A 23,693-nucleotide genomic window follows, 5' to 3' on the forward strand; every position below is an offset into this window, starting at 1 on the left:
AAAACTTTGAAATGTACAGTATTTCAATGATCAATTAAATGAGTGAAAAAAAAGAAAATGACAATGTCATAAGGACCTATAGAAGACATATAATGCAATCATCACGGCACACATTTCGTTCACTGAACTGTACTTCTTACCTTCTCATTGTTGGGTAATGTCTGAGTCCTGTTAAACGTGTCATTTCCATTAATACTGATCAGTTCTGCATCTGCAGGTGGATACGGAGCGGGGAAAACCACTACGTCACTCTTCAGTGTGTCTGAGCTGAAACACACGTCATACTGCTGAGTAGACTTAGAGTAAGACCAGCTTCCGTCAGGGTGTGTGGTGATCACTGGGGCGCTGTACCTTCTGAAACTGTCGTCTGTCCTGTGGCATTTTACAGCTATTAAACTGATGAGGCTCAGTAAAAATATCACTGACACCGAGGCAATGGCGATCAACAAATACAGGTTTAAATCAGAGAAGTTCTCCTCCTTTCTCGGCACATTTCTGAATTGAGTCTGGATTTCACCTGTACTTTCAACCACCACTACATCAATAGACACAGTCGCTGACAGTGAGGGTTCTCCGTTATCAGAAACCAACACGACCAACGGGTGAGTTTTCAGGTCATTGTCACTCATTCTCCTCTTAGTCCTCAGTTCCCCGGTGCTGGTTCCGATTCGGAAGAGGTTGGTTCCCTTGGGCTCAGAGATGTGATAAGAAAGCAGCGCATTGTAGCCAGAGTCGGCGTCTACAGCCCTGATCTTGGCCACAAAGTAGCCCGCTTCAGCAGAATAGGGAACGTTCTCGGTGTTAACGGAGCCGTGTTCAGAATAGGGCGCGATAATCCCAGGACTGTTGTCATTCTCATCCAGGATAAAAACGTTTACAGTCACGTTGCTGCTGAGTGGAGGAACACCAGAATCTGTGGCCTGAACTTCGAACTGGAAAGTTTTGATCTCCTCATAGTTAAAAGACTGCAGACTGATTATATCTCCAGTATCAGAGTTTATATTTACAGATGATATTGGAACCCTTTTATCTAATAATGTATATGTAATCTTTGAGTTTTTTTCGGAATCTCGATCAATAGCTGAAATCGTAAAAATGACGTCTCCTACCGGACTGTTCTCTTTCACATAAACATTAATCACGGGTTCTGAGAAGAGAGGCGCGTTGTCATTCACATCAGAAACATGTATTGTAATATCGCTGGTGCTGGAGAGAGGCGGGGTCCCTTCATCCGTAGCTGTGATAGTGACATTATACTGAGAAGCAATCTCTCTGTCCAGAGGCCCATCAACCACTAATGTATAATAGTTTTTATAGTTTGACTTTAGTTTAAAGGGGACAGACCCCGCAACTATAAAATGTGTAAGTCCGTTATTACCTCCGTCTTTATCAGTTACTGTTACCAAGGCGACCACGGTCCCTATCTCAGCATCTTCCTTTACTGGGCTCATAAGTGATGTTACTGCGATTTCAGGAGCATTGTCATTGACATCAATAACTTCTACTAACACTTTAGAATAACCACTGCGAGGCGAGGAGCCTTGGTCCCTCGCCTGAACTCTAATTTCATATGCAGCATTTTCTTCATGATCCAATTTCCGTTTAACAGTAATTTCACCACTTTGTGAATCTATTGAAAAATCATCTGCAGAATTTACATTTCCACGTTTCATGAAGCTATATGCAATGTCAGCATGTGTACCTTCATCTAAATCCGTAGCCTCTAGCTTCAATATTGTTGTCCCCAAAGATACATTTTCATGAACACGGACCTTGTAAAGTGGTTTAGTAAATGTTGGCGAGTTATCATTGACATCAATTAAGTTAACAATGATCTGTGAAGTCCCGGATCTTGGAGGTTTTCCTCCATCTACAGCGGTCAGTGTGAGCTGGATAACGGGCTGTTTCTCTCGGTCTAAAGCTTTCTGCAGAACTAACTCAGCAGACACACTCTGCTCTCCACCGCTCTGTACATCCAGGGAGAAGTGTTCATTCGGGTTCAGCTTGTAGCCGTTTACCGAGTTACTGCCCGTATCTGCGTCATTGGCAATCGGTAAAGGATATCTCTCTCCAGAGGAGGAAGACTCTGATATGTTAACTATATGAAAGCTTTCTATAAATGTAGGTGCATTATCATTGATGTCTAATATGTGTATTTCAATACGGTGAATAAGCATAGGATGGCTCAATATGGCTTCTATATTTAAGGAGCACTTTGCCGTATTCGGACAAAGCTCCTCTCTGTCTATCCTCTCGTTAACGTACAGAATTCCTGTTTTCAAATTAGCCTCGACAAATCTCTTACTCTGACCGAATGCAATCCTTAGACCCCTCGACTCCAGTTCCTGAACATTAAGATTTAAATCCTTAGCGAGATTCCCCACAAACGTGCCTTTGTCCACCTCCTCTGAAACGGAGTAAGAGATCTGTGCTGCAGACCAGTCAAATAAACAAAGCAACACGACGCACTGAATCCAAACGCGTTCTCTTTGTCTTCGACAACCCATCGCTGCTTGCGCAAAATAACTGAATCCAAGTAATGGTCAAGTACCCATTAAAACTCTCGAATATTCCGTTATATGTCAGAGATCCTGTACAGCCCCAGCCCTCTCCGTCTCACTACCATTCGAGTTCATCGCTTCACAATTCGCTCGAGAATGGTGGCGCTCGACTCTTTTTCATTCAGGGAGGAGGAGTTACAAGTATCTCGATAACATCTCTCCCATTTATGGTCCATAGTGACACCGTGTGTTACTTTTATACATATTTTATTCTTTACATTACAATGTATATTTTTACAGTTTATTTTTTTTTTTTTTACAATACTGAGATAACCTGAAGTAGACAAACTCGTGTTGATCATTCACTCACAGAAAGGCCTATGTATGTAAAAGTCAAACTGTTCTGTTAAATGAAAAAAAAATGGAAAACATAAGAAAAGTAAATCAACCTCATGTAATGAAAAACGTGTCATCTAGTGCCATCTTCGGATAACAATAGCAGAATCTATAAGAATCAATGAATACAACAAACAGGAGACATTGATCACACACAGCAACGTGCTGGCCTATCAATCTAAAATTAACGTTCATCAGCAGAGAGCGAGAACGGTTTCAGCAACATAGACAGCACTTGATAAGCGTTCACGCATGCTGAACAAACCTTTTGACAGGGTTGAAATAGATAAAGTTACAGTATGCATCTATAGGCGCTTATAATGTCAATGGCAATTGTGCAGTCTATCATCAATCTGAAACACGACGTATATGTATATTTCCCATGCGTTGTAACCTTTCGTGCCTATTTACTCACAATACCTAATATATGTACAACTTTGTTGGGATTTGACACATCAACACATTCGTGAAGCGCAACACTATTGTACAGTGTAGCAGGAAGTAATTTACACCTTGAACGCTTGGCGCGAAGATTAAGCACTGAAGTGTAGAGCCTTTTCAGAACCATGGACAGCAACATTAGCTCAATCAAGCCAGGAGGCCAAACGCACTGGTCAAAACAAATCCAATGTAACAACTCTCGAGTGGGGGGCTGTTTTCAAGGAAAGAGTAAATTATAAAATAATATGATTTTACTGCTAGGAGTTCAAAGGAGAAATACAGATATAATTCAATAGAAAAATAGTAAATAGAAGCATGACGACCATCACTTCTGAGCAGCATGTACAGTGCCTTGCGAAAGTCTTCGGCCCCCTTGAACTTTGCGACCTTTTGCCACATTTCAGGCTTCAAACATAAAGATATAAAACTGTATTTTTTTGTGAAGAATCAACAACAAGTGGGACACAATCATGAAGTGGAACGACATTTATTGGATATTTCAAACTTTTTTAACAAATCAAAAACTGAAAAATTGGGCGTGCAAAATTATTCAGCCCCTTTACTTTCAGTGCAGCAAACTCTCTCCAGAAGTTCAGTGAGGATCTCTGAATGATCCAATGTTGACCTAAATGACTAATGATGATAAATACAATCCACCTGTGTGTAATCAAGTCTCTGTATAAATGCACCTGCACTGTGATAGTCTCAGAGGTCCGTTAAAAGCACAGAGAGCATCATGAAGAACAAGGAACACACCAGGCAGGTCCGAGATACTGTTGTGAAGAAGTTTAAAGACAGATTTGGATACAAAAAGATTTCCCAAGCTTTAAACATCCCAAGGAGCACTGTGCAAGCGATAATATTGAAATGGAAGGAGTATCAGACCACTGCAAATCTACCAAGACCTGGCCGTCCCTCTAAACTTTCAGCTCATACAAGGAGAAGACTGATCAGAGATGCAGCCAAGAGGCCCATGATCACTCTGGATGAACTGCAGAGATCTACAGCTGAGGTGGGAGACTCTGTCCATAGGACAACAATCAGTCGTATATTGCACAAATCTGGCCTTTTATGGAAGAGTGGCAAGAAGAAAGCCATTTCTTAAAGATATACATAAAAGTGTCGTTTAAAGTTTGCCACAAGCCACCTGGGAGACACACCAAACATGTGGAAGAAGGTGCTCTGGTCAGATGAAACCAAAATTGAACTTTTTGGCAACAATGCAAAACATTATGTTTGGCGTAAAAGCAACACAGCTGAACACACCATCCCCACTGTCAAACATGGTGGTGGTAGCATCATGGTTTGGGCCTGCTTTTCTTCAGCAGGGACAGGGAAGATGGTTAAAATTGATGGGAAGATGGATGGAGCCAAATACAGGACCATTCTGGAAGAAAACCTGATGGAGTCTGCAAAAGACCTGAGACTGGGACGGAGATGTGTCTTCCAACAAGACAATGATCCAAAACATAAAGCAAAATCTACAATGGAATGGTTCAAAAATAAACATATCCAGGTGTTAGAATGGCCAAGTCAAAGTCCAGACCTGAATCCAATCGAGAATCTGTGGAAAGAACTGAAAACTGTTGTTCACAAATGCTCTCCATCCAACCTCACTGAGCTCGAGCTGTTTTGCAAGGAGGAATGGGAAAAAATGTCAGTCTCTCGATGTGCAAAACTGATAGAGACATACCCCAAGCGACTTACAGCTGTAATCACAGCAAAAGGTGGCGCTACAAAGTATTAACTTAAGGGGGCTGAATAATTTTGCACGCCCAATTTTTCAGTTTTTGATTTGTTAAAAAAGTTTGAAATATCCAATAAATGTCGTTCCACTTCATGATTGTGTCCCACTTGTTGTTGATTCTTCACAAAAAATACAGTTTTATATCTTTATGTTTGAAGCCTGAAATGTGGCAAAAGGTCGCAAAGTTCAAGGGGGCCGAATACTTTCGCAAGGCACTGTATGTGATGTTTCATATGAAACGCAACAAAACATAGTCAGGGCAAAAAAAAGCGTATCCAGTGCATTACGTGAAACAACAGGCAAAAACAGGTAGCCAAGACGGTGACAGATTTCAGAACCATGGGCAGCGCCTATATGTTTATCTTGACAGCGAGCAAAAGTGTACGGCATTTTTCCAACTTGAACCAGCTATTATTTAATTGAACATGCAAATGAGAAAGAGAAGAAAAGTTGAAGTTCATCCAAAGACATTGAGAAAAACAACAAAGCAACAAAAAAGGCTAATTAAAGGATGGATTTCTGGTTTAAGTGAAACTATAGATCTTATCTTACCTCCTCTTTGTTGGGTAATGTCTGAGTCCTGTTAAACGTGTCATTTCCGTTAATACTGATCAGTTCTGCATCTGCAGGTGGATACGGAGCGGGGAAAACCACCACGTCACTCTTCAGTGTGTCTGAGCTGTAACACACGTCATACTGCTGAGTAGATTTAGAGTAAGACCAGCTTCCGTCAGGGTGTGTGGTGATCATTGGGGCGCTGTACCTTCTGAAACTGTCGTCTGTCCTCAGGCATTTTACAGCTATTAAACTGATGAGGCTCAGTAAAAATATCACTGACACCGAGGCAATGGCGATCAACAAATACAGGTTTAAATCAGAGAAGTTCTCCTCCTTTCTTGGCACATTTCTGAATTGAGTCTGGATTTCACCTGTACTTTCAACCACCACTACATCCATAGATACAGTCGCTGACAGTGAGGGTTCTCCGTTATCAGAAACCAACACGACCAACGGGTGAGTTTTCAGGTCATTGTCACTCATTCTCCTCTTAGTCCTTAGTTCCCCGGTGCTGGTTCCGATTCGGAAGAGGTTGGTTCCCTTGGGCTCAGAGATGTGATAAGAAAGCAGCGCATTGTAGCCAGAGTCGGCGTCTACAGCCCTGATCTTGGCCACAAAGTAGCCCGCTTCAGCAGAATAGGGAACGTTCTCAGTGTTAACGGAGCCGTGTTCAGAATAGGGCGCGAGAATCCCAGGATTGTTGTCATTCTCATCCAAGATAAAAACGTTCACAGTCACGTTGCTGCTGAGTGGAGGAACACCAGAGTCTGTGGCCTGAACTTTAAACTGGAAAGTTTTGATCTCCTCATAGTTAAAAGACTGCAGACTGATTATATCTCCAGTATCAGAGTTAATATTTACGGATGATGATATTGGAACTCGTGTTTCTAATAATGAATACGTCATCTTTGCATTTTCATCTGAATCTGGGTCAAAAACTGACATCGTACAAATGACGTCTCCTACCGGACTGTTCTCTTTCACATAAACATTAATCACGGGTTCTGAGAAGCGAGGAGCGTTGTCATTCACATCAGAAACGTGTACAGTAATAACGCTGGTGCTGGAGAGAGGCGGGGTCCCTTCATCCGTAGCTGTGATGGTGACATTGTACTGAGAAGCGCTTTCTCTGTCAAGAGGCCCGTCGACCACTAAGGAATAATCGTTTTTGTAGTTTGACTTTAGTTTAAACGGAACAGACCCAACAATCTTACAGTTTGTAAGTCCGTTTTTACCTCCGTCTATATCAGTTACTGTCACCAAGGCGACCACTGTCCCTATCTCAGCATCCTCCTTGATAGGGCTCATGAGTGACGTCACGGACACCGCAGGAACATTGTCATTGACATCAATAACTTCAACTAACACCTTAGAATAACCACTACGAGGTGAATGACCTTGGTCCGTAGCTTGCACACGTAGCTCATATGCTGCGTTTTGTTCATGATCCAATTTAGATTTTACAGTAATTTCGCCACTTTGTTGATCTATAGAAAACACATCGGCCGAGTAAACACTACCACGTTTGCTAAATGAATAAACAAGTTCACTATTCACACCCTGGTCTAAATCTGTAGCTTCCAGCTTTAATATTTTTGTCCCTAAAGATACGTTTTCATTAACACGGACCTTGTAAAGGGGTTTAGCAAATGTTGGCGTGTTATCATTGACATCTATTACGTTGACAATGATCTGTGAAGTCCCGGATCTAGGAGGTTTTCCTCCATCTACAGCGGTCAGTGTGAGCTGGATAACGGGCTGTTTCTCTCGGTCTAAAGCTTTCTGCAGCACTAACTCAGCAGAAACACTCTGCTCTCCACCGCTCTGTACATCCAGGGAGAAGTGTTCATTCGGGCTCAGCTTGTAGCTGTTTACCGAGTTGCTTCCCGTATCTGCGTCGTTACCTATCGGTAAAGGATATCTATCTCCAGGTGAAGATGATTCCGAAATGTTAAACGTGTGATATTGTTCAAGGAAGATCGGTGAATTGTCATTTGTATCTAAAATATGCACCTGTATTCGGTGGAGCTGTATAGGATCCCTCAATATGGCCTGTATGTTTAAAGAGCACTTTACCGTATTCGGACAAAGCTCCTCTCGGTCTATCCTCTCTTTAACGTACAGAATCCCCGTTTTCAAATTCGCCTCAAAATACCTCTTACTATGTCCTGATACAATCCTTAAACCCCTCGACTCCAGTTCCTGAACATTAAGGTTCAAATCCTTAGCGAGATTCCCCACAAACGTGCCTTTGTCCACCTCCTCTGAAACGGAGTAAGAGATCTGTGCTGCAGACCAGTTAAATAAACTAAGCAACGCGACGCACTGAATCCAAACACGTTCTCTTTGTCTTCGACGAACCATCGCTGCTTGTATAAAGAAACGAATTATTCAAGTAGAATATATTCAAATATCCATCAAGCCTACAAAATCTGTAAAATAAATCCTGTACTAGCCTCCTGCCCAGCCCTCTCCGTCTCACCACTATTCGAGTGTTTCCCTTCACAAAGCGGTCTGGACTGGTGACACTCGTCTCTATCTCATTTAGAGAGGAGGAGTCGGCGACTACATTCATTTCCGTGGTCTATAGCGACACCATGTGCGAATGTTGTACATAGTCTATAGGACTAACGTAAAATACGGGTGTATATTATCGATGTGGGTTTCTAGTAACCAGGCTGATTATTTGACTTGTTAGAATTTCTGAGAAACTGCAGGAGACCACATCGTGTTGGGGAATGCCTGTGCATTGGAAAGAACAGCCATTCTATTCAATGCAAAACACAGGGAAAGTAGCTGAAGAGATGTCAACCTAACATAACTAAATAGATTTTCAGATAGTCATGTTTTGATAACAATGACAAAAGCCATAACAAAGACACACACTGTTGTACAAAGCTCAAGGAGTTAACAGTGTGATACAGTCAAGACGGCAAATACACAATTATCAAAAGGTAACGTCCACGTTGGATCTTTTTCATTACACCAGTGACAAGTATTCATCTAAAAAGAACACTGCCTGCCCACCCTCACCGCCAGCAGAGAGCAAAAATGGGTTCAGCACCATGGACAGCACAAGGTAAGATTTCCTCACTTCCTCGACGTAGAACTTTGGAAACAAATATTTACTGTTGAAATGGATGAAGATAAAGTATGCACCTTTTAAACTGACAATGTTACGGGTAATTGAGTAGCCTATATTATTAATCTGTAACATGATGGATGTGTATTTCCTACACGTCGTAGAAGGTTCTGCCTATTTTATCACAACACTATACTTACTACCATTCCCTACCACAGCGTCACAGAAAGCCATTCATATGTCATAAAGCAGGGGTATTCAACACTTACCCGGTGTTCGGAGCATGCTGGGTTTCTGTTCTACCTGATAATAAATTGCACACATCTGGTGAACCCAGGTCTAAAACAGTCTGATTAGAGGGGAACAATGAAACAATGAAAAAATACAGTGGAACATGCTTCGAGTTTCAGAGTTGAGGTGTGAGGGTCAAAGAGCATTGAACGCTTGGCGCGAATCTTTCAGCTCTGAAGTTTAGCCCGCTTTCGAAAAATGGACAGCAACACTCGTTCAGTTAGACAAGGAGGCCATGCGCACAGTGCAAAACAAAGGCAACCTGACAACTCTCGAGTAGAGGGACTTTTTTAAAGTAAGATGAACTTAGAAAACAATATTATTTGACTGCAAGTTCGAAAGAGTAATACATTGATCATTCAAAAGCAAAATCGGCCCAGTTATGTATAGATCTTACCTTCTCATTGTTGGGTAATGTTTGTGTTCTGTTAAACGTGTCATTTCCATTAATACTGATCAGTTCTGCATCTGCAGGTGGATACGGAGCGGGGAAAACCACTACGTCACTCTTCAGTGTGTCTGAGCTGAAACACACGTCATACTGCTGAGTAGATTTAGAGTAAGACCAGCTTCCATCAGGGTGTGTGGTGATCATTGGGGCGCTGTACCTTCAGAAACTGTCCTCTGTCCTGTGGCATTTTACAGCTATTAAACTGATGAGGCTCAGTAAAAATATCACTGACACCGAGGCAATGGCGATCAACAAATACAGGTTTAGATCAGAGAAGTTCTCCTCCTTTCTCGGCACATTTCTGAATTGTGTCTGGATTTCACCTGTACTTTCAACCACCACTACATCAATAGACACAGTCGCTGACAGTGAGGGTTCTCCGTTATCAGAAACCAACACGACCAACGGGTGAGTTTTCAGGTCATTGTCACTCATTCGCCTCTTAGTCCTTAGTTCCCCGGTGCTGGTTCCGATTCGGAAGAGGTTGGTTCCCTTGGGCTCAGAGATGTGATAAGAAAGCAGCGCATTGTAGCCAGAGTCGGCGTCTACAGCCCTGATCTTGGCCACAAAGTAGCCCGCTTCAGCAGAATAGGGGACGTTCTCAGTGTTAACGGAGCCGTGCTCAGAATAGGGCGCGAGAATCCCAGGACTGTTGTCATTCTCATCCAGGATAAAAACGTTCACAGTCACGTTGCTGCTGAGTGGAGGAACACCAGAGTCTGTGGCCTGAACTTTAAACTGGAAAGTTTTGATCACCTCATAGTTAAAAGACTGCAGACTGATTATATCTCCAGTATCCGAGTTTATGTTTACGGATGATGATATTGAATTACTTTTATCTAATAATGCATACCAAATCTTTGAGTTTTCCTCTGAATCTGTATCAAATGCATAAATTGTATAAATTAAGTCGCCTACCGGACTGTTCTCTTTCACGTAAACATTAGCCACGGGTTCTGAGAAACGAGGAGCGTTGTCATTCACATCAGAAACGTGTACAGTAATAACGCTGGTGCTGGAGAGAGGCGGGGTCCCTTCATCCGTAGCCGTGATAGTGACATTGTACTGAAAAGCGCTTTCTCTGTCAAGAGGCCCGTCAACCACTAAAGAATAATCGTTTTTATAGTTCGACTTCAGTTTAAAAGGAACAGACCCAGTAAGTTTACAGTTAGTGATGCCATTTTTACTACTATCTTTATCTGTCACTGTCACTAAGGCGACCACTGTCCCTGTCTCAGCATCCTCTTTCACTGGACTCATGAGTGACGTTACTGAGATTTCTGGAGAATTGTCATTGACATCAATAACCTCAACTAATACTTTACAGTGGGTGCTACGAGGCGGAGTGCCTTTGTCTTTAGCTTGAATACGAATCTCAAAAGCGGAGTTAATCTCGTAATCTATATTCCCCTTCACGGTAACTTCTCCAGTTTCAGAGTTAACAGTAAAAACATCGGGGAGGTTTAAACTCCCGCGACCAATAAGAGAATATTCTATTTCACTGTTAATTCCCTCATCTAAATCTGAGGCATTGAGTGCTGCAATAATAGTACCAAATCGCACGTTCTCAGTAACACGAAATTTGTACAGCTGTTTGTTAAAAACTGGAATATTATCGTTAACGTCTTGCACATTGATAATTATAAGTAACGTCCCTGATCTAGGGGGTTTTCCTCCATCTATGGCGGTCAGTGTGAGCTGGATAACGGGCTGTTTCTCTCGGTCTAAGGCTTTCTGCAGCACTAACTCAGCAGACACACTCTGCTCTCCACCGCTCTGTACATCCAGGGAGAAGTGTTCATTCGGGCTCAGCTTGTAGCTGTTTACCGAGTTACTGCCCGTATCTGCGTCATTCGCTATCGGTAGTGGATATCGCTCACCGGGAAAGGAAGACTCGGCTATGTTGAGTATATGCAATTTCTCGAGGAATGATGGTGCATTGTCATTGATGTCTAAAATAGTCACATCAATACGGTGGAGAAGCATAGGGTGGCTCAGTACGGCTTGTATGTTTAAAGAGCACTTCACCGTATTCGGACAAAGCTCCTCTCTGTCTATCCTCTCGTTTACATACAGAATCCCTGTTTTCAAATTTGCCTCAAAATACCTCTTACTATGTCCTGATACAATCCTTAGACCCCTCGACTCCAGTTCCTGAACATTAAGGTTTAAATCCTTAGCGAGATTCCCCACAAAAGTGCCTTTGTCCACCTCCTCTGAAACGGAGTAAGAGATCTGCGCTGCAGACCAGTCAAATAAACAAAGCAATGCGACGCACTGAATCCAAACACGTTCCCTTTGTCTTCGACGACCCATCGCTGCTTGTACAAGATGAATAAATCCAATAGTAAATAGTCACATATCATTGAACCCTAAAAAATCCTTTATAGGGACCGTGAACAGCCCAGCCATTTCCGTATCACCACCAATCGAGTGTTTTTTGACAAAGATCTCGGGACTGATGACGCTAGTCTTTTTCTCATTCAGAGAGGAGGAGTCACAGAATATAAGCGGCTGCATTCATTTCTGTGGTCTACAGCGACACCATGTGTAATGTTGTACTTAGTCTATCATACTCATGTAAAATAAGAATGTGTACTATTTCACTTGTTAGAATACTGAGACAAACTCCAGTAGACCACATCGTGTTGGATATTCACTACCCAAAATGCCTGTGTGTTAAACGGGAAAACGTTCTATTCAATGCGAAACACAGGGAACGTAGGTGAAGAAATGTCAACCTAATCTAATGAAATAAATATTCAGATTGTCATGTTCTGATAACAATGACAGAAGAAGCCCTTACAATCAAGGACGAGTGAAGACGCAAAATGGACATTGACATGCAAAGCTCAAAGGGTTAATAGTGTGATACTGTCAAGATTACTGAAATACTTTTCTCTAACGTAAATTCCACTTTGCATCTATTGCATTACACCAGTGACAGGTATTCATCTATAAAGAACAATGCCTCTCATCAGCAATGAGCAAGAACGGTTGCAGCACCATGGACAGCACTAAGTAAGATTACAGCTTTGGAAACAAGTAGACACGGTTGAAATTGATAAATATACAGCACGGACCTTTAAGCTTACAATGTCAATGGCAATTGTTTAGTCTATAAGATCAAGCTACAACATGATGCAACTGTATATTTATCCATTCGTTGTAAACCTTCCTGGCTATTTTCTCTAAATAGTCTACATACAACTTTCCTGGGATGTGACATATTAAAACATTCCTGAAGCACAACACTATTGTACAGCGTCATAGAAGTCCATTCGTGCGTTATAGCGCATTAAACACCAGGCGCGAATCTTCAGATTTGAAGTTTAGCTGGCTTTCAGAACCATGGTCAGCAACACTCGCTCTATCAAGCCTGTAGGCCAGGGTACCCCAACTGTTGGTTTTAGTTGTCCCCTCAAGTTTTCTGAGCTTTTCTTTTTTCTTCACAATTTCATTGTTGGACACAAAAGACTAACGACAGGAAATGAGCTCCAAGTGATTTTAATTGAAGAAATCTGTTCCCAAGTATTCCCACACATAATAGAGAGAGAGACGTGACCTCATACAAATGTAAGCAAGGTTTGAAATTATTATGTTTTAGTCAAACATTATATCTGTTTGGGCTACTTGCAGTCAATATGAAATCTACAAATTATTTGCAATCATAAATGGCTGGTTCAAGCCCTGAATACTGATTGGCTGACGGCCGTGGTATATCAGTCCGTGTACTACCACGGGTATGACATTTAAAAAAAAAATTACTGCTCTAATTACATTGGTAACCAGTTTCTAAAAGCAATACGGCACCTTGGGGGGTTGTGGTACATGGCCAATATACCATGGCTAAGGGCTGTATCCAGGCACTTAGCGTTGGGTCTTGCATAAGAACTAACCTTAGCCTTGGTATATTGACCTACCACACCCCTCAGGACTTATTGCTTCATTTTGAACCGGACCCAATCGTCTGATCAAGAAACAAAATCATCCAGAGGCTGAATCTAGTTGATGATCCCTGCAGTAGGCAATAGGCAGAGATAAAACACATCCAATGTGACTACCCTTCGGATGTCTGATTTCAAAGTAAGAGAAACTGAGCAATGCATATTATTTGAATGCAAGGCGTTCAATAGATGAATATAGATGCTGAACAATTTTATAGAAAATAGGCCCGTTTAGGTGTAGACCTTACCTCATCTTTGTTGGGTAATGTCTGAGTCCTGTTAAACGTGTCATTTCCATTAATACTGATCAGTTCTGCATCTGCAGGTGGATACGGAGCGGGGAAAACCACTACGTCACTCTTCAGTGTGTCTGAGCTGAAACACACGTCATACTGCTGAGTAGATTTAGAGTAAGACCAGCTTCCGTCAGGGTGTGTGGTGATCATTGGGGCGCTGTACCTTCTGAAACTGTCCTCTGTCCTGTGGCATTTTACAGCTATTAAACTGATGAGGCTCAGTAAAAATATCACTGACACCGAGGCAATGGCGATCAACAAATACAGGTTTAGATGAGAGAAGTTCTCCTCCTTTCTCGGCACATTTCTGAATTGAGTCTGGATTTCACCTGTACTTTCAACCACCACTACATCAATAGACACAGTCGCTGACAGTGAGGGTTTTCCGTTATCAGAAACCAACACTACCAACGGGTGAGTTTTCAGGTCATTGTCACTCATTCTCCTCTTAGTCCTTAGTTCCCCGGTGCTGGTTCCGATTCGGAAGAGGTTGGTTCCCTTGGGCTCAGAGATGTGATAAGAAAGCAGCGCATTGTAGCCAGAGTCGGCGTCTACAGCCCTGATCTTGGCCACAAAGTAGCCCGCTTCAGCAGAATAGGGAACGTTCTCAGTGTTAACGGAGCCGTGTTCAGAATAGGGCGCGAGAATCCCAGGACTGTTGTCATTCTCATCCAGGATAAAAACATTCACAGTCACGTTGCTGCTGAGTGGAGGAACACCAGAGTCTGTGGCCTGAACTTTGAACTGGAAAGTTTTGATCTCCTCATAGTTAAAAGACTGCAGACTGATTATATCTCCAGTATCCGAGTTTATATTTACAGATGATGATATTGAAACACTTTTATCTAATAACGAATACGTCATCTTTGTATTTTCATCTGAATCTGGGTCAAAAGCAGACATCGTATAAATGACGTCTCCTATCGGACTGTTCTCTTTCACGTAAACATTAATCACGGGTTCTGAGAATAGAGGAGCGTTGTCATTTACATCAGAAACGTGTACAGTAATAACGCTGGTGCTGGAGAGAGGCGGGGCCCCTTCATCCGTAGCTGTGACGGTAACATTGTACTGTGAAGCGCTCTCTCTGTCAAGAGGCCCGTCGACCACTAACGAATAATAGTTTTTATAGTTGGACTTTAATTTAAAAGGAACAGACCCAATAATATTACAGTTAGTGAGGCCGTTCTTACCTCCGTCTTTATCAATTACTGTTACCAAGGCGACCACGGTCCCTATCTCAGCATCCTCTTTTACTGGGCTCATAAGTGATGTTACTGCGATTTCAGGAGCATTGTCATTGACATCAATAACTTCTACTAACACTTTAGAATAACCACTGCGAGGCGAGGAACCTTGGTCCGTCGCCTGAACTCTAATTTCATATGCAGCATTTTCTTCATGATCCAATTTCCCTTTTAGAGTAATTTCACCACTTTGTGCATCGATAGAAAACACATCGGCAGAGTCAACACTACCACGTTTGCTAAATGAGTAAACAAGTTCACCATTGAAACCCTCGTCTAAATCGGATGCATTCAACTTTAATATTTTTGTCCCAAAGGAAGCATTTTCATTAACACGGACCTTATATAGTTGTTTACCAAATGTTGGTGTATTATCATTCACATCTATCACGTTAACAATGATCTGTGAAGTCCCGGATCTGGGAGGTTTTCCTCCATCTACAGCGGTCAGTGTGAGCTGGATAACGGGCTGTTTCTCTCGGTCTAAAGCTTTCTGCAGCACTAACTCAGCAGACACACTCTGCTCTCCACCGCTCTGTACATCCAGGGAGAAGTGTTCATTCGGGCTCAGCTTGTAGCTTTTTACCGAGTTACTGCCCGTATCTGCGTCGTTCGCTATCGGTAAAGGATATCTATCTCCAGGTGATGAAGACTCGGAAATGTTAAATGTATGATATTGTTCGAGGAAAAATGGTGCATTGTCATTGATGTCTAAAATATTCACTTCGACGCGGTGGAGAAACATAGGATGGCTCAATATGGCCTCTACATTTAATGAGCATTTTACCATATTCGGACAAAGCTTCTCCCTGTCTATCCTCTCGTTAACGTACAGAATCCCCGTTTTCATATTTGCCTCGAAATATCTCTTATTATGTCCTGATACAATCCTTAGACCCCTCGACTCCAGTTCCTGAACATTAAGGTTTAAATCCTTAGCGAGATTCCCCACAAAAGTGCCTTTGTCCACCTCCTCTGAAACGGAGTAAGAGATCTGCGCTGCAGACCAGTCAAATAAACAAAGCAACGCGACGCACTGAATCCAAACACGTTCCCTTTGTCTTCGACGACCCATTGCTGCTTGTACAAAATGAATTAGTCCAACAGAAAATAGTTGCATATGCTAGAAAACTAAAAAATCCGTTATAGAGACCGTGAACAGCCCAGCCATTTCTGTCTCACCACCAATCGAGTGTTTCTTTTGACAAAGCTCTCGGGACTGATGACGCTAGTCTTTTTCTCGTTCAGAGAGGAGGAGTCATATAATATAAGCAACTACATTAATTTCTGTGGTCTACAGCGACACCATGTGTAATGTTGTCCATAGTCTATATTACTCATGTAAAATAAGACCGTAGGCCTATTATTTCCCTTGTTTTTAGAATACTATGACAAACTCCAACATTGGACATTCACTACCCGAAATGCCATTGTATTAAAAGGATACGCGTTCTAGTCATGGCAAAACACAGGGAAAGTAGGTGAAGGAAAGTCAACCTAACAGAATGAAATATATGTTCAGATAGTAATGTTTTGATAACAATGACAGAAGCCATAACAAAGACACACATTGATGTACAAAGCTCAAGAGTTTAGCATTGTGAAATTGTCAAGATTGCTGAAACATTTTTCTCTAACGTAAATGATCACTTTGTATCTATTCCATTACACCAGTGACAAGAAACCATCCAAAAATAACACTGCCCCTAATTAGCAGATAGTAAGAACGGTTGCAGCACCATGGAAAGCACTTGGTAATACTTTACCTTAGAGAAGAAATATACACTTTGAAATGGATAAATATTCAGCACGGACCTTTAGGCTGACAACGTCCATGGTAATCGTGTAGCTGTATGATTAAGCTGAAACATGATGTAACTGTATATTTCCCATACATTGTATACAATACTGTCTATTTCATCAAAATACCCTACATATAATGTGTAATCTGATTTGACAGATTTCACATTCAGATTACACATTCCTGAAGTGCAACACTATTGTACAGCGCCACAGAAGTCCAATCATACCTTAAAGATCAAGGTAAGAGTAACCTATACGAATCCTCAGCTCTGAAGTATAGCATGCTTTCAGGACCACGGACAGCAAAACTCGCTCAACGAAGAAAAGAGGACATACCCACAGTGCAAAACAAAACCAATGTAACAACTCTCGAGTGGATGGATGGCTTTTTTCAAGGTAAGAGTAACCTATAAAATAATATTATTTGACTGTAAGGAGATCAGTGGAGTAATTCAGATATAAATCAACAGAAAAAGAGTCAATAGATCTTACCTCCTCTTTGTTGGGTAATGTCTGAGTCATGTTAAACGTGTCATTTCCGTTAATACTGATCAGTTCTGCATCTGCAGGTGGATACGGAGCGGGGAAAACCACTACGTCACTCTTCAGTGTGTCTGAGCTGTAACAAACGTCATACTGCTGAGTAGATTTAGAGTAAGACCAGCTTCCGTCAGGGTGTGTGGTGATCACTGGGGCGCTGTACCTTCTGAAGCTGTCCTCTGTCCTGTGGCATTTTACAGCTATTAAACTGATGAGGCTCAGTAAAAATATCACTGACACCGAGGCTATGGCGATCAACAAATAAAGGTTTAAATCAGAGAAGTTTTCCTCCTTTCTCGGCACATTTCTGAATTGAGTCTGGATTTCACCTGTACTTTCAACCACCACTACATCAATAGACACAGTCGCTGACAGTGAGGGTTCTCCGTTATCAGAAACCAACACGACCAACGGGTGAGTTTTCAGGTCATTGTCACTCATTCTCCTCTTAGTCCTTAGTTCCCCGGTGCTGGTTCCGATTCGGAAGAGGTTGGTTCCCTTGGGCTCAGAGATGTGATAAGAAAGCAGCGCATTGTAACCAGAGTCGGCGTCTACAGCCCTGATCTTGGCCACAAAGTAGCCCGCTTCAGCAGAATAGGGAACGTTCTCAGTGTTAACGGAGCCGTGCTCAGAATAGGGCGCGAGAATCCCAGGACTGTTGTCATTCTCATCTAGGATAAAAACGTTCACAGTCACGTTGCTGCTGAGTGGAGGAACACCAGAGTCTGTGGCCTGAACTTTAAACTGGAAAGTTTTGATCTCCTCATAGTTAAACGACTGCAGACTGATTATATCTCCAGTATCAGAGTTTATATTTACAGATGATGATATTGAAACACTTTTATCTAATAACGAATACGTCATCTTTGCATTTTCATCTGAATCTGGGTCAAAAGCAGACATCATGTAAATGACGTCTCCTACCGGACTGTTCTCTTTCACATAAACATTAATCACGGGTTCTGAGAAGCGAGGAGCGTTGTCATTTACATCAGAAACGTGTACTGTAATAACGCTGGTGCTGGAGAGAGGCGGGGTCCCTTCATCCGTAGCTGTGATGGTGACATTGTACTGAGAAGCGCCCTCTCTGTCAAGAGGCCCGTCGACCACTAACGAATAATAGTTTTTGTAGTTCGATTTCAATTTGAATGGGACAGACCCAATAATATTACAGTTAGTGAGTCCGTTCTTACCTCCGTCTTTATCAGTTACTGTCACCAAGGCAACCACTGTCCCTATCTCATCATCCTCTTTGACTGGGCTCATGAGGGACGTCACTGATATTTCAGGGACATTGTCATTGACATCAATAACTTCTACTAACACTTTGCAATACGTTTTCCGTGAGGAGTGCCCTCGGTCCATCGCCTCAGCCCGAATTTCATAGGCGGCAGTTACCTCATGGTCCATAGTTTTCTTAACAGTAATTATGCCTGTATCTGAATTTATAGCAAATGTATCTGAGTGGCTTAAACTACCTCGACCTATTAGTGAGTACATAATCTCGCCATTTACGCCCTCATCAAGATCCGTCGCGGTGAGAGTTATTATTGCTGTACCAGATGAAACGTTTTCAGGAACGCTAACCTTATAAAGTGGTTTGCTAAATGAAGGTGCATTATCATTAACGTCTTCCACATTTACTGTGATCAGTAATGTCCCGGATCTTGGAGGTTTTCCTCCATCTACAGCGGTCAGTGTGAGCTGGATAACGGGCTGTTTCTCTCGGTCTAAAGCTTTCTGCAGAACTAACTCAGCAGACACACTCTGCTCTCCACCGCTCTGTACATCCAGGGAGAAGTGTTCATTTGGGCTCAGCTTGTAGCTGTTTACCGAGTTACTGCCCGTATCTGCGTCATTCGCTATCGGTAGTGGATATCGCTCACCAGGAAATGCCGCCTCGGTGATATTAAGTACATGTATTCTTTCGAGGAAAGATGGTACATTATCATTTATGTCTAAAATATAAATTTCAACCCGGTGGAGCTGGGTAGGATGGCTCAATATGGCTTCTATATTTAAGGAGCACTTCACCGTATTTGGACAAAGCTCCTCTCTATCTATCCTCTCCTCAACGAACATAATTCCTGTCTTCAAATTTGCCTCGAAATACCTCTTACTATGTCCTGATACAATCCTTAGACCCCTCGACTCCAGTTCCTGAACATTAAGGTTTAAATCCTTAGCGAGATTCCCCACAAAAGTGCCTTTGTCCACCTCCTCTGAAACGGAGTAAGAGATCTGTGCTGCAGACCAGTCAAATAAACTAAGCAACGCGACGCACTGAATCCAAACACGTTCTCTTTGTCTTCGACAACCCATCGTTAATGGGGCAAAACAACTGAACCCAAGTAATGGTTTTGTACCCATGAAAACTCGAATATTCCGTTATATGTCAGAGATCCTGTACAGCCCAGCCCTCTCCGTCTCACCACCATTCGAGAGTTTCTCTTCACAATACGCTCGAGACTGGTGACTGACGCAGTTGGGGTTTTTTTTGAGAGAGAGAGAATTAGAGTCTTAGGATATTAATGACTTGTCTCCGATCTGTGGTCTATAGCGACACCGTGTGCTACTATTGATTTATTTTCGTTTCATTTTATATACCATAGTATGACTTATTGCGATAGTAACCACATGTTAAAAGATAACTGGGAGAAACTAGCGAGCAACGTTGACTCAAATGTTAATCAATCCCTTCATGCATCAAATAGTTCAATTCGAATACACGTCCTCATGATAGGTAGTACAGATGTGGGAACAAACAATGGGAACACTTTAAATGAGTCTTGGTAGTCGTACAAAGTGGCGGAGTTGAAAGTGGACATGATCAAAGCTTTCGAGCAGTCAAGAAACCAACTCAAGTATTATCGTCTTAAAAGAAACGGAATCACAAAATATACAAATGGATTGTTAGATGAAAAATACACATCTTTCAAAACAAACTTCGTAAATCACTGGAATTAATGCATTGCACTTTCAACGACGAAAATCATGTACCAAAATAGGCCTCTGCCCCTGAAAACCATTATAGCAACTTTGACAGATTCCGGAATTTCACAGCAATGTCCAAACAAGAATTCGTCTGACGTCAAGCCAATATATAACACATGTTCTCAAACGATATATTACAGCACAACTACTACCATATAAACGAACTGACCTCATGATACCATATACGTTTTTGCCAAATGTCTGTCATTTTGAAAACTGCTACAATACGGAATGTTTTGAGACACAAAAGCAAAAAATTGCCCATAGATCTTACCTTCTCATTGTGGGGTAATGTCTGAGTCCTGTTAAACGTGTCATTTCCATTAATACTGATCAGTTCTGCATCTGCAGGTGGATACGGAGCAGGGAAAACCACCACGTCACTCTTCAGTGTGTCTGAGCTGTAACACACGTCATACTGCTGAGTAGATTTAGAGTAAGACCAGCTTCCGTCAGGGTGTGTGGTGATCATTGGGGCGCTGTACCTTCTGAAACTGTCCTCTGTCCTGTGGCATTTTACAGCTATTAAACTGATGAGGCTAAGTAAAAATATCACTGACACCGAAGCAATGGCGATCAACAAATATAGGTTCAAATCAGAGAAGTTCTCCTCCTTTCTCGGCACATTTCTGAATTGAGTCTGGATTTCACCTGTACTTTCAATCACCACTACATCAATAGACACAGTCGCTGTCAGTGAGGGTTCTCCGTTATCAGAAACCAACACGACCAACGGGTGAGTTTTCAGGTCATTGTCACTCATTCTCCTCTTAGTCCTTAGTTCCCCGGTGCTGGTTCCGATTCGGAAGAGGTTGGTTCCCTTGGGCTCAGAGATGTGATAAGAAAGCAGCGCATTGTAGCCAGAGTCGGCGTCTACAGCCCTGATCTTGGCCACAAAGTAGCCCGCTTCAGCAGAATAGGGAACGTTCTCAGTGTTAACGGAGCCGTGCTCAGAATAGGGCGCGAGAATCCCAGGACTGTTGTCATTCTCATCCAGGATAAAAACGTTCACAGTCACGTTGCTGCTGAGTGGAGGAACACCAGAGTCTGTGGCCTGAACTTTGAACTGGAAAGTTTTGATCTCCTCATAGTTAAAAGACTGCAGACTGATTATATCTCCAGTATCCGAGTTTATATTTACAGATGATGATATTGAAACACTTTTATCTAATAACGAATAAGTAATCTTTGTATTTTCATCTGAATCTGGGTCAAAAGCAGACATCATGTAAATGACGTCTCCTACCGGACTGTTCTCTTTCACATAAACATTAATCACGGGTTCTAAGAAGCGAGGAGCGTTGTCATTTACATCAGAAACGTGTACTGTAATAACACTGGTGCTGGAGAGAGGCGGGGTCCCTTCATCCATAGCTGTGATGGTGACATTGTACTGAGAAGCGCTCTCTCTGTCAAGAGGCCCGTCGACCACTAACGAATAATAGTTTTTGTAGTTCGATCTCAACTTAAAAGGAACAGACCCAACAAGCTTACAGTTGGTGAGGCCATTTTTACCCCCATCTTTATCAGTTACTGTCAGCAAGGCGACCACGGTCCCAATCTCAGCATCCTCTTTGACTGGGCTCATGAGTGACGTCACCAATATTTCAGGGACATTGTCATTGACATCAATAACTTCAACTAACACTTTACAGTGTGCACTACGGGGGGAGGAGCCTTGGTCTGTCGCCTGCACTCGAATTTCATATGCAGGACTTCCCTCATAATCCAAATTCCCCCTGACTATAATTTCACCTGTTTCTGAATTGATATCAAATAAAACAGGCGGGTTCAAGTTTGCGCGTTTGATAAAGGAATATTCAATCTTACCGTTAAACCCTTCATCTAAATCTGTGGCAATTAGTTTTATTACTACAGTTCCAAACGGAGCATTTTCATTTACTCGGACCTTATACAGCGGTTTGCTAAAAGTGGGAGAATTATCATTTGCATCAATCACATTGACAATGATCTGTAAAGTCCCGGATCTAGGAGGTTTTCCTCCATCTACAGCGGTCAGTGTGAGCTGGATAACGGGCTGTTTCTCTCGGTCTAAAGCTTTCTGCAGCACTAACTCAGCAGACACACTCTGCTCTCCACCGCTCTGTACATCCAGGGAGAAGTGTTCATTCGGGCTCAGCTTGTAGCTGTTTACCGAGTTACTGCCTGTATCTGCATCAACTGCGAGCGGAAGCAAATATCTTTCGCCCTTTGATGATGACTCAGATATATTAAATGTGTGCAATGTTTCATCAAAGGCCGGCGCATTGTCATTGATGTCTAAAATATTCACCTGTATTCGGTGGAGAAGCATAGGGTGGCTCAATATGGCCTCTATGTTTAAAGAGCACTTTACCGTATTCGGACAAAGCTCCTCTCTGTCAATTCTCTCGTTAACATATAGATTTCCCGTTTTCAAATTAGCCTCAAAATACCTCTTACTATGTCCCGATACAATCCTTAGACCCCTCGACTCCAGTTCCTGGACATTAAGGTTTAAATCCTTAGCGAGATTCCCCACAAACGTGCCTTTGTCCACCTCCTCTGAAACGGAGTAAGAGATCTGCGCTGCAGACCAGTCAAATAAACAAAGCAACGCGACGCACTGAATCCAAACACGTTCCCTTTGTCTTCGACGACCCATTGCTGCTTGTATAAAACAAATTATATCAGAATTAAAGTCACATAGGGCCTATCCATTAAAACCACAAAAAAATACGTTATGCTAGAGATCCACACAACCCAGCCATCCGTCTCACGATCATTGGACTGCTTCTCATGACAATGCGCTCGGGACATGCGTTGATTGTATTTCATTCAGAGGAGGAGTCTTGGATTATCAGTGACTTCTCTCCGATCTGTGGTCTACAGCGACACCATGTGTTGCTTTTTGATTGCTTTTTATTGATATCACTGACTTTTGTGATGGTAGACAGGAAAATGCCAAATATGACTGTATATTAATCAGTGACCAGTGTCTTATATCTGAAACCATCACGCGATATCGTCCAATATGAATACATGTGCTCGTGATAAGAACTGCATAATGTGAAGTGAAAAACATGTAATGATTAAATGACTGCACTTAGTCAGGCAGAAACGGTGTTGATAAAGGTCTGTAATAAGGACAGCTATTAGGGAGTCAATAAACCAACTTGATTGTCTATATAGGAAACTGCCAGATGTCGTTTTCAAGGGGGAGACAAGTAGAGAGAAAAATATATATATTTAAACCAACTTTTTACATCACTAGAATATTCAAATTCCACTGTCAACACATACTAGCAAAAACCCAAATAGTCCTTTACCACCCAAAACAGAAGACCAATGACCGTTTCAGCACCATGGACAGTGACCTCCCGTTCGAGGAAAAGGTTATTTTGCACATTGACGTAGCTA

General features: G+C 42.2%; 2 protein-coding genes and 1 pseudogene across 15 annotated transcripts in view; all 3 read right to left on the reverse strand.

Annotated features, from left to right (window-relative positions):
* Positions 1-23,693, reverse strand: part of LOC110504859 (protocadherin alpha-C2) — a 184,893-nt gene that overhangs the window by 63,775 nt on the left and 97,425 nt on the right. The window contains exon 1 of one of the 13 annotated variants that reach the window (XM_090219549.1): positions 20,569-23,089. The exons of 9 other annotated variants lie outside the window; for them this stretch is intronic. In XM_090219549.1, coding sequence (XP_090075675.1) covers positions 20,569-22,938 — 2,370 coding nt within the window. In that variant the 5' untranslated portion in view covers positions 22,939-23,089. Of the gene's footprint in view, positions 1-140; positions 2,918-5,637; positions 9,207-13,662; positions 16,176-20,568; positions 23,090-23,693 lie in introns of those variants that run through there. 3 more of the 13 variants (XM_036969645.2, XM_036969650.2, XM_036969652.2) reach the window with 3 other exon arrangements.
* LOC149971595 (protocadherin alpha-2-like) lies at positions 9,420-12,992 on the reverse strand. The gene has a single exon (XM_090219553.1). The coding sequence runs from the start codon at positions 11,781-11,783 to the stop codon at positions 9,627-9,629; it is 2,157 nt and encodes a 718-aa protein (XP_090075679.1). The 5' UTR covers positions 11,784-12,992; the 3' UTR covers positions 9,420-9,626.
* On the reverse strand, positions 17,063-19,782 carry LOC149971596 (protocadherin alpha-8 pseudogene; annotated as a pseudogene). The gene has a single exon (XR_016491608.1). The product of XR_016491608.1 is annotated as a protocadherin alpha-8 pseudogene (transcript).

The sequence above is a fragment of the Oncorhynchus mykiss genome, chromosome 25 (assembly GCF_057628025.1).
Source record: "Oncorhynchus mykiss isolate SJ-2025 chromosome 25, ASM5762802v1, whole genome shotgun sequence".
NCBI classification, from domain to species: Eukaryota; Metazoa; Chordata; class Actinopteri; order Salmoniformes; family Salmonidae; genus Oncorhynchus; species Oncorhynchus mykiss.

Coding starts and splice junctions, on each gene's coding strand:
- LOC149971595 (XM_090219553.1), bottom strand. CDS start 11,783: ATGGGTCGTCGAAGACAAAGGGAACGTGTTTGGATTCAGTGCGTCGCA.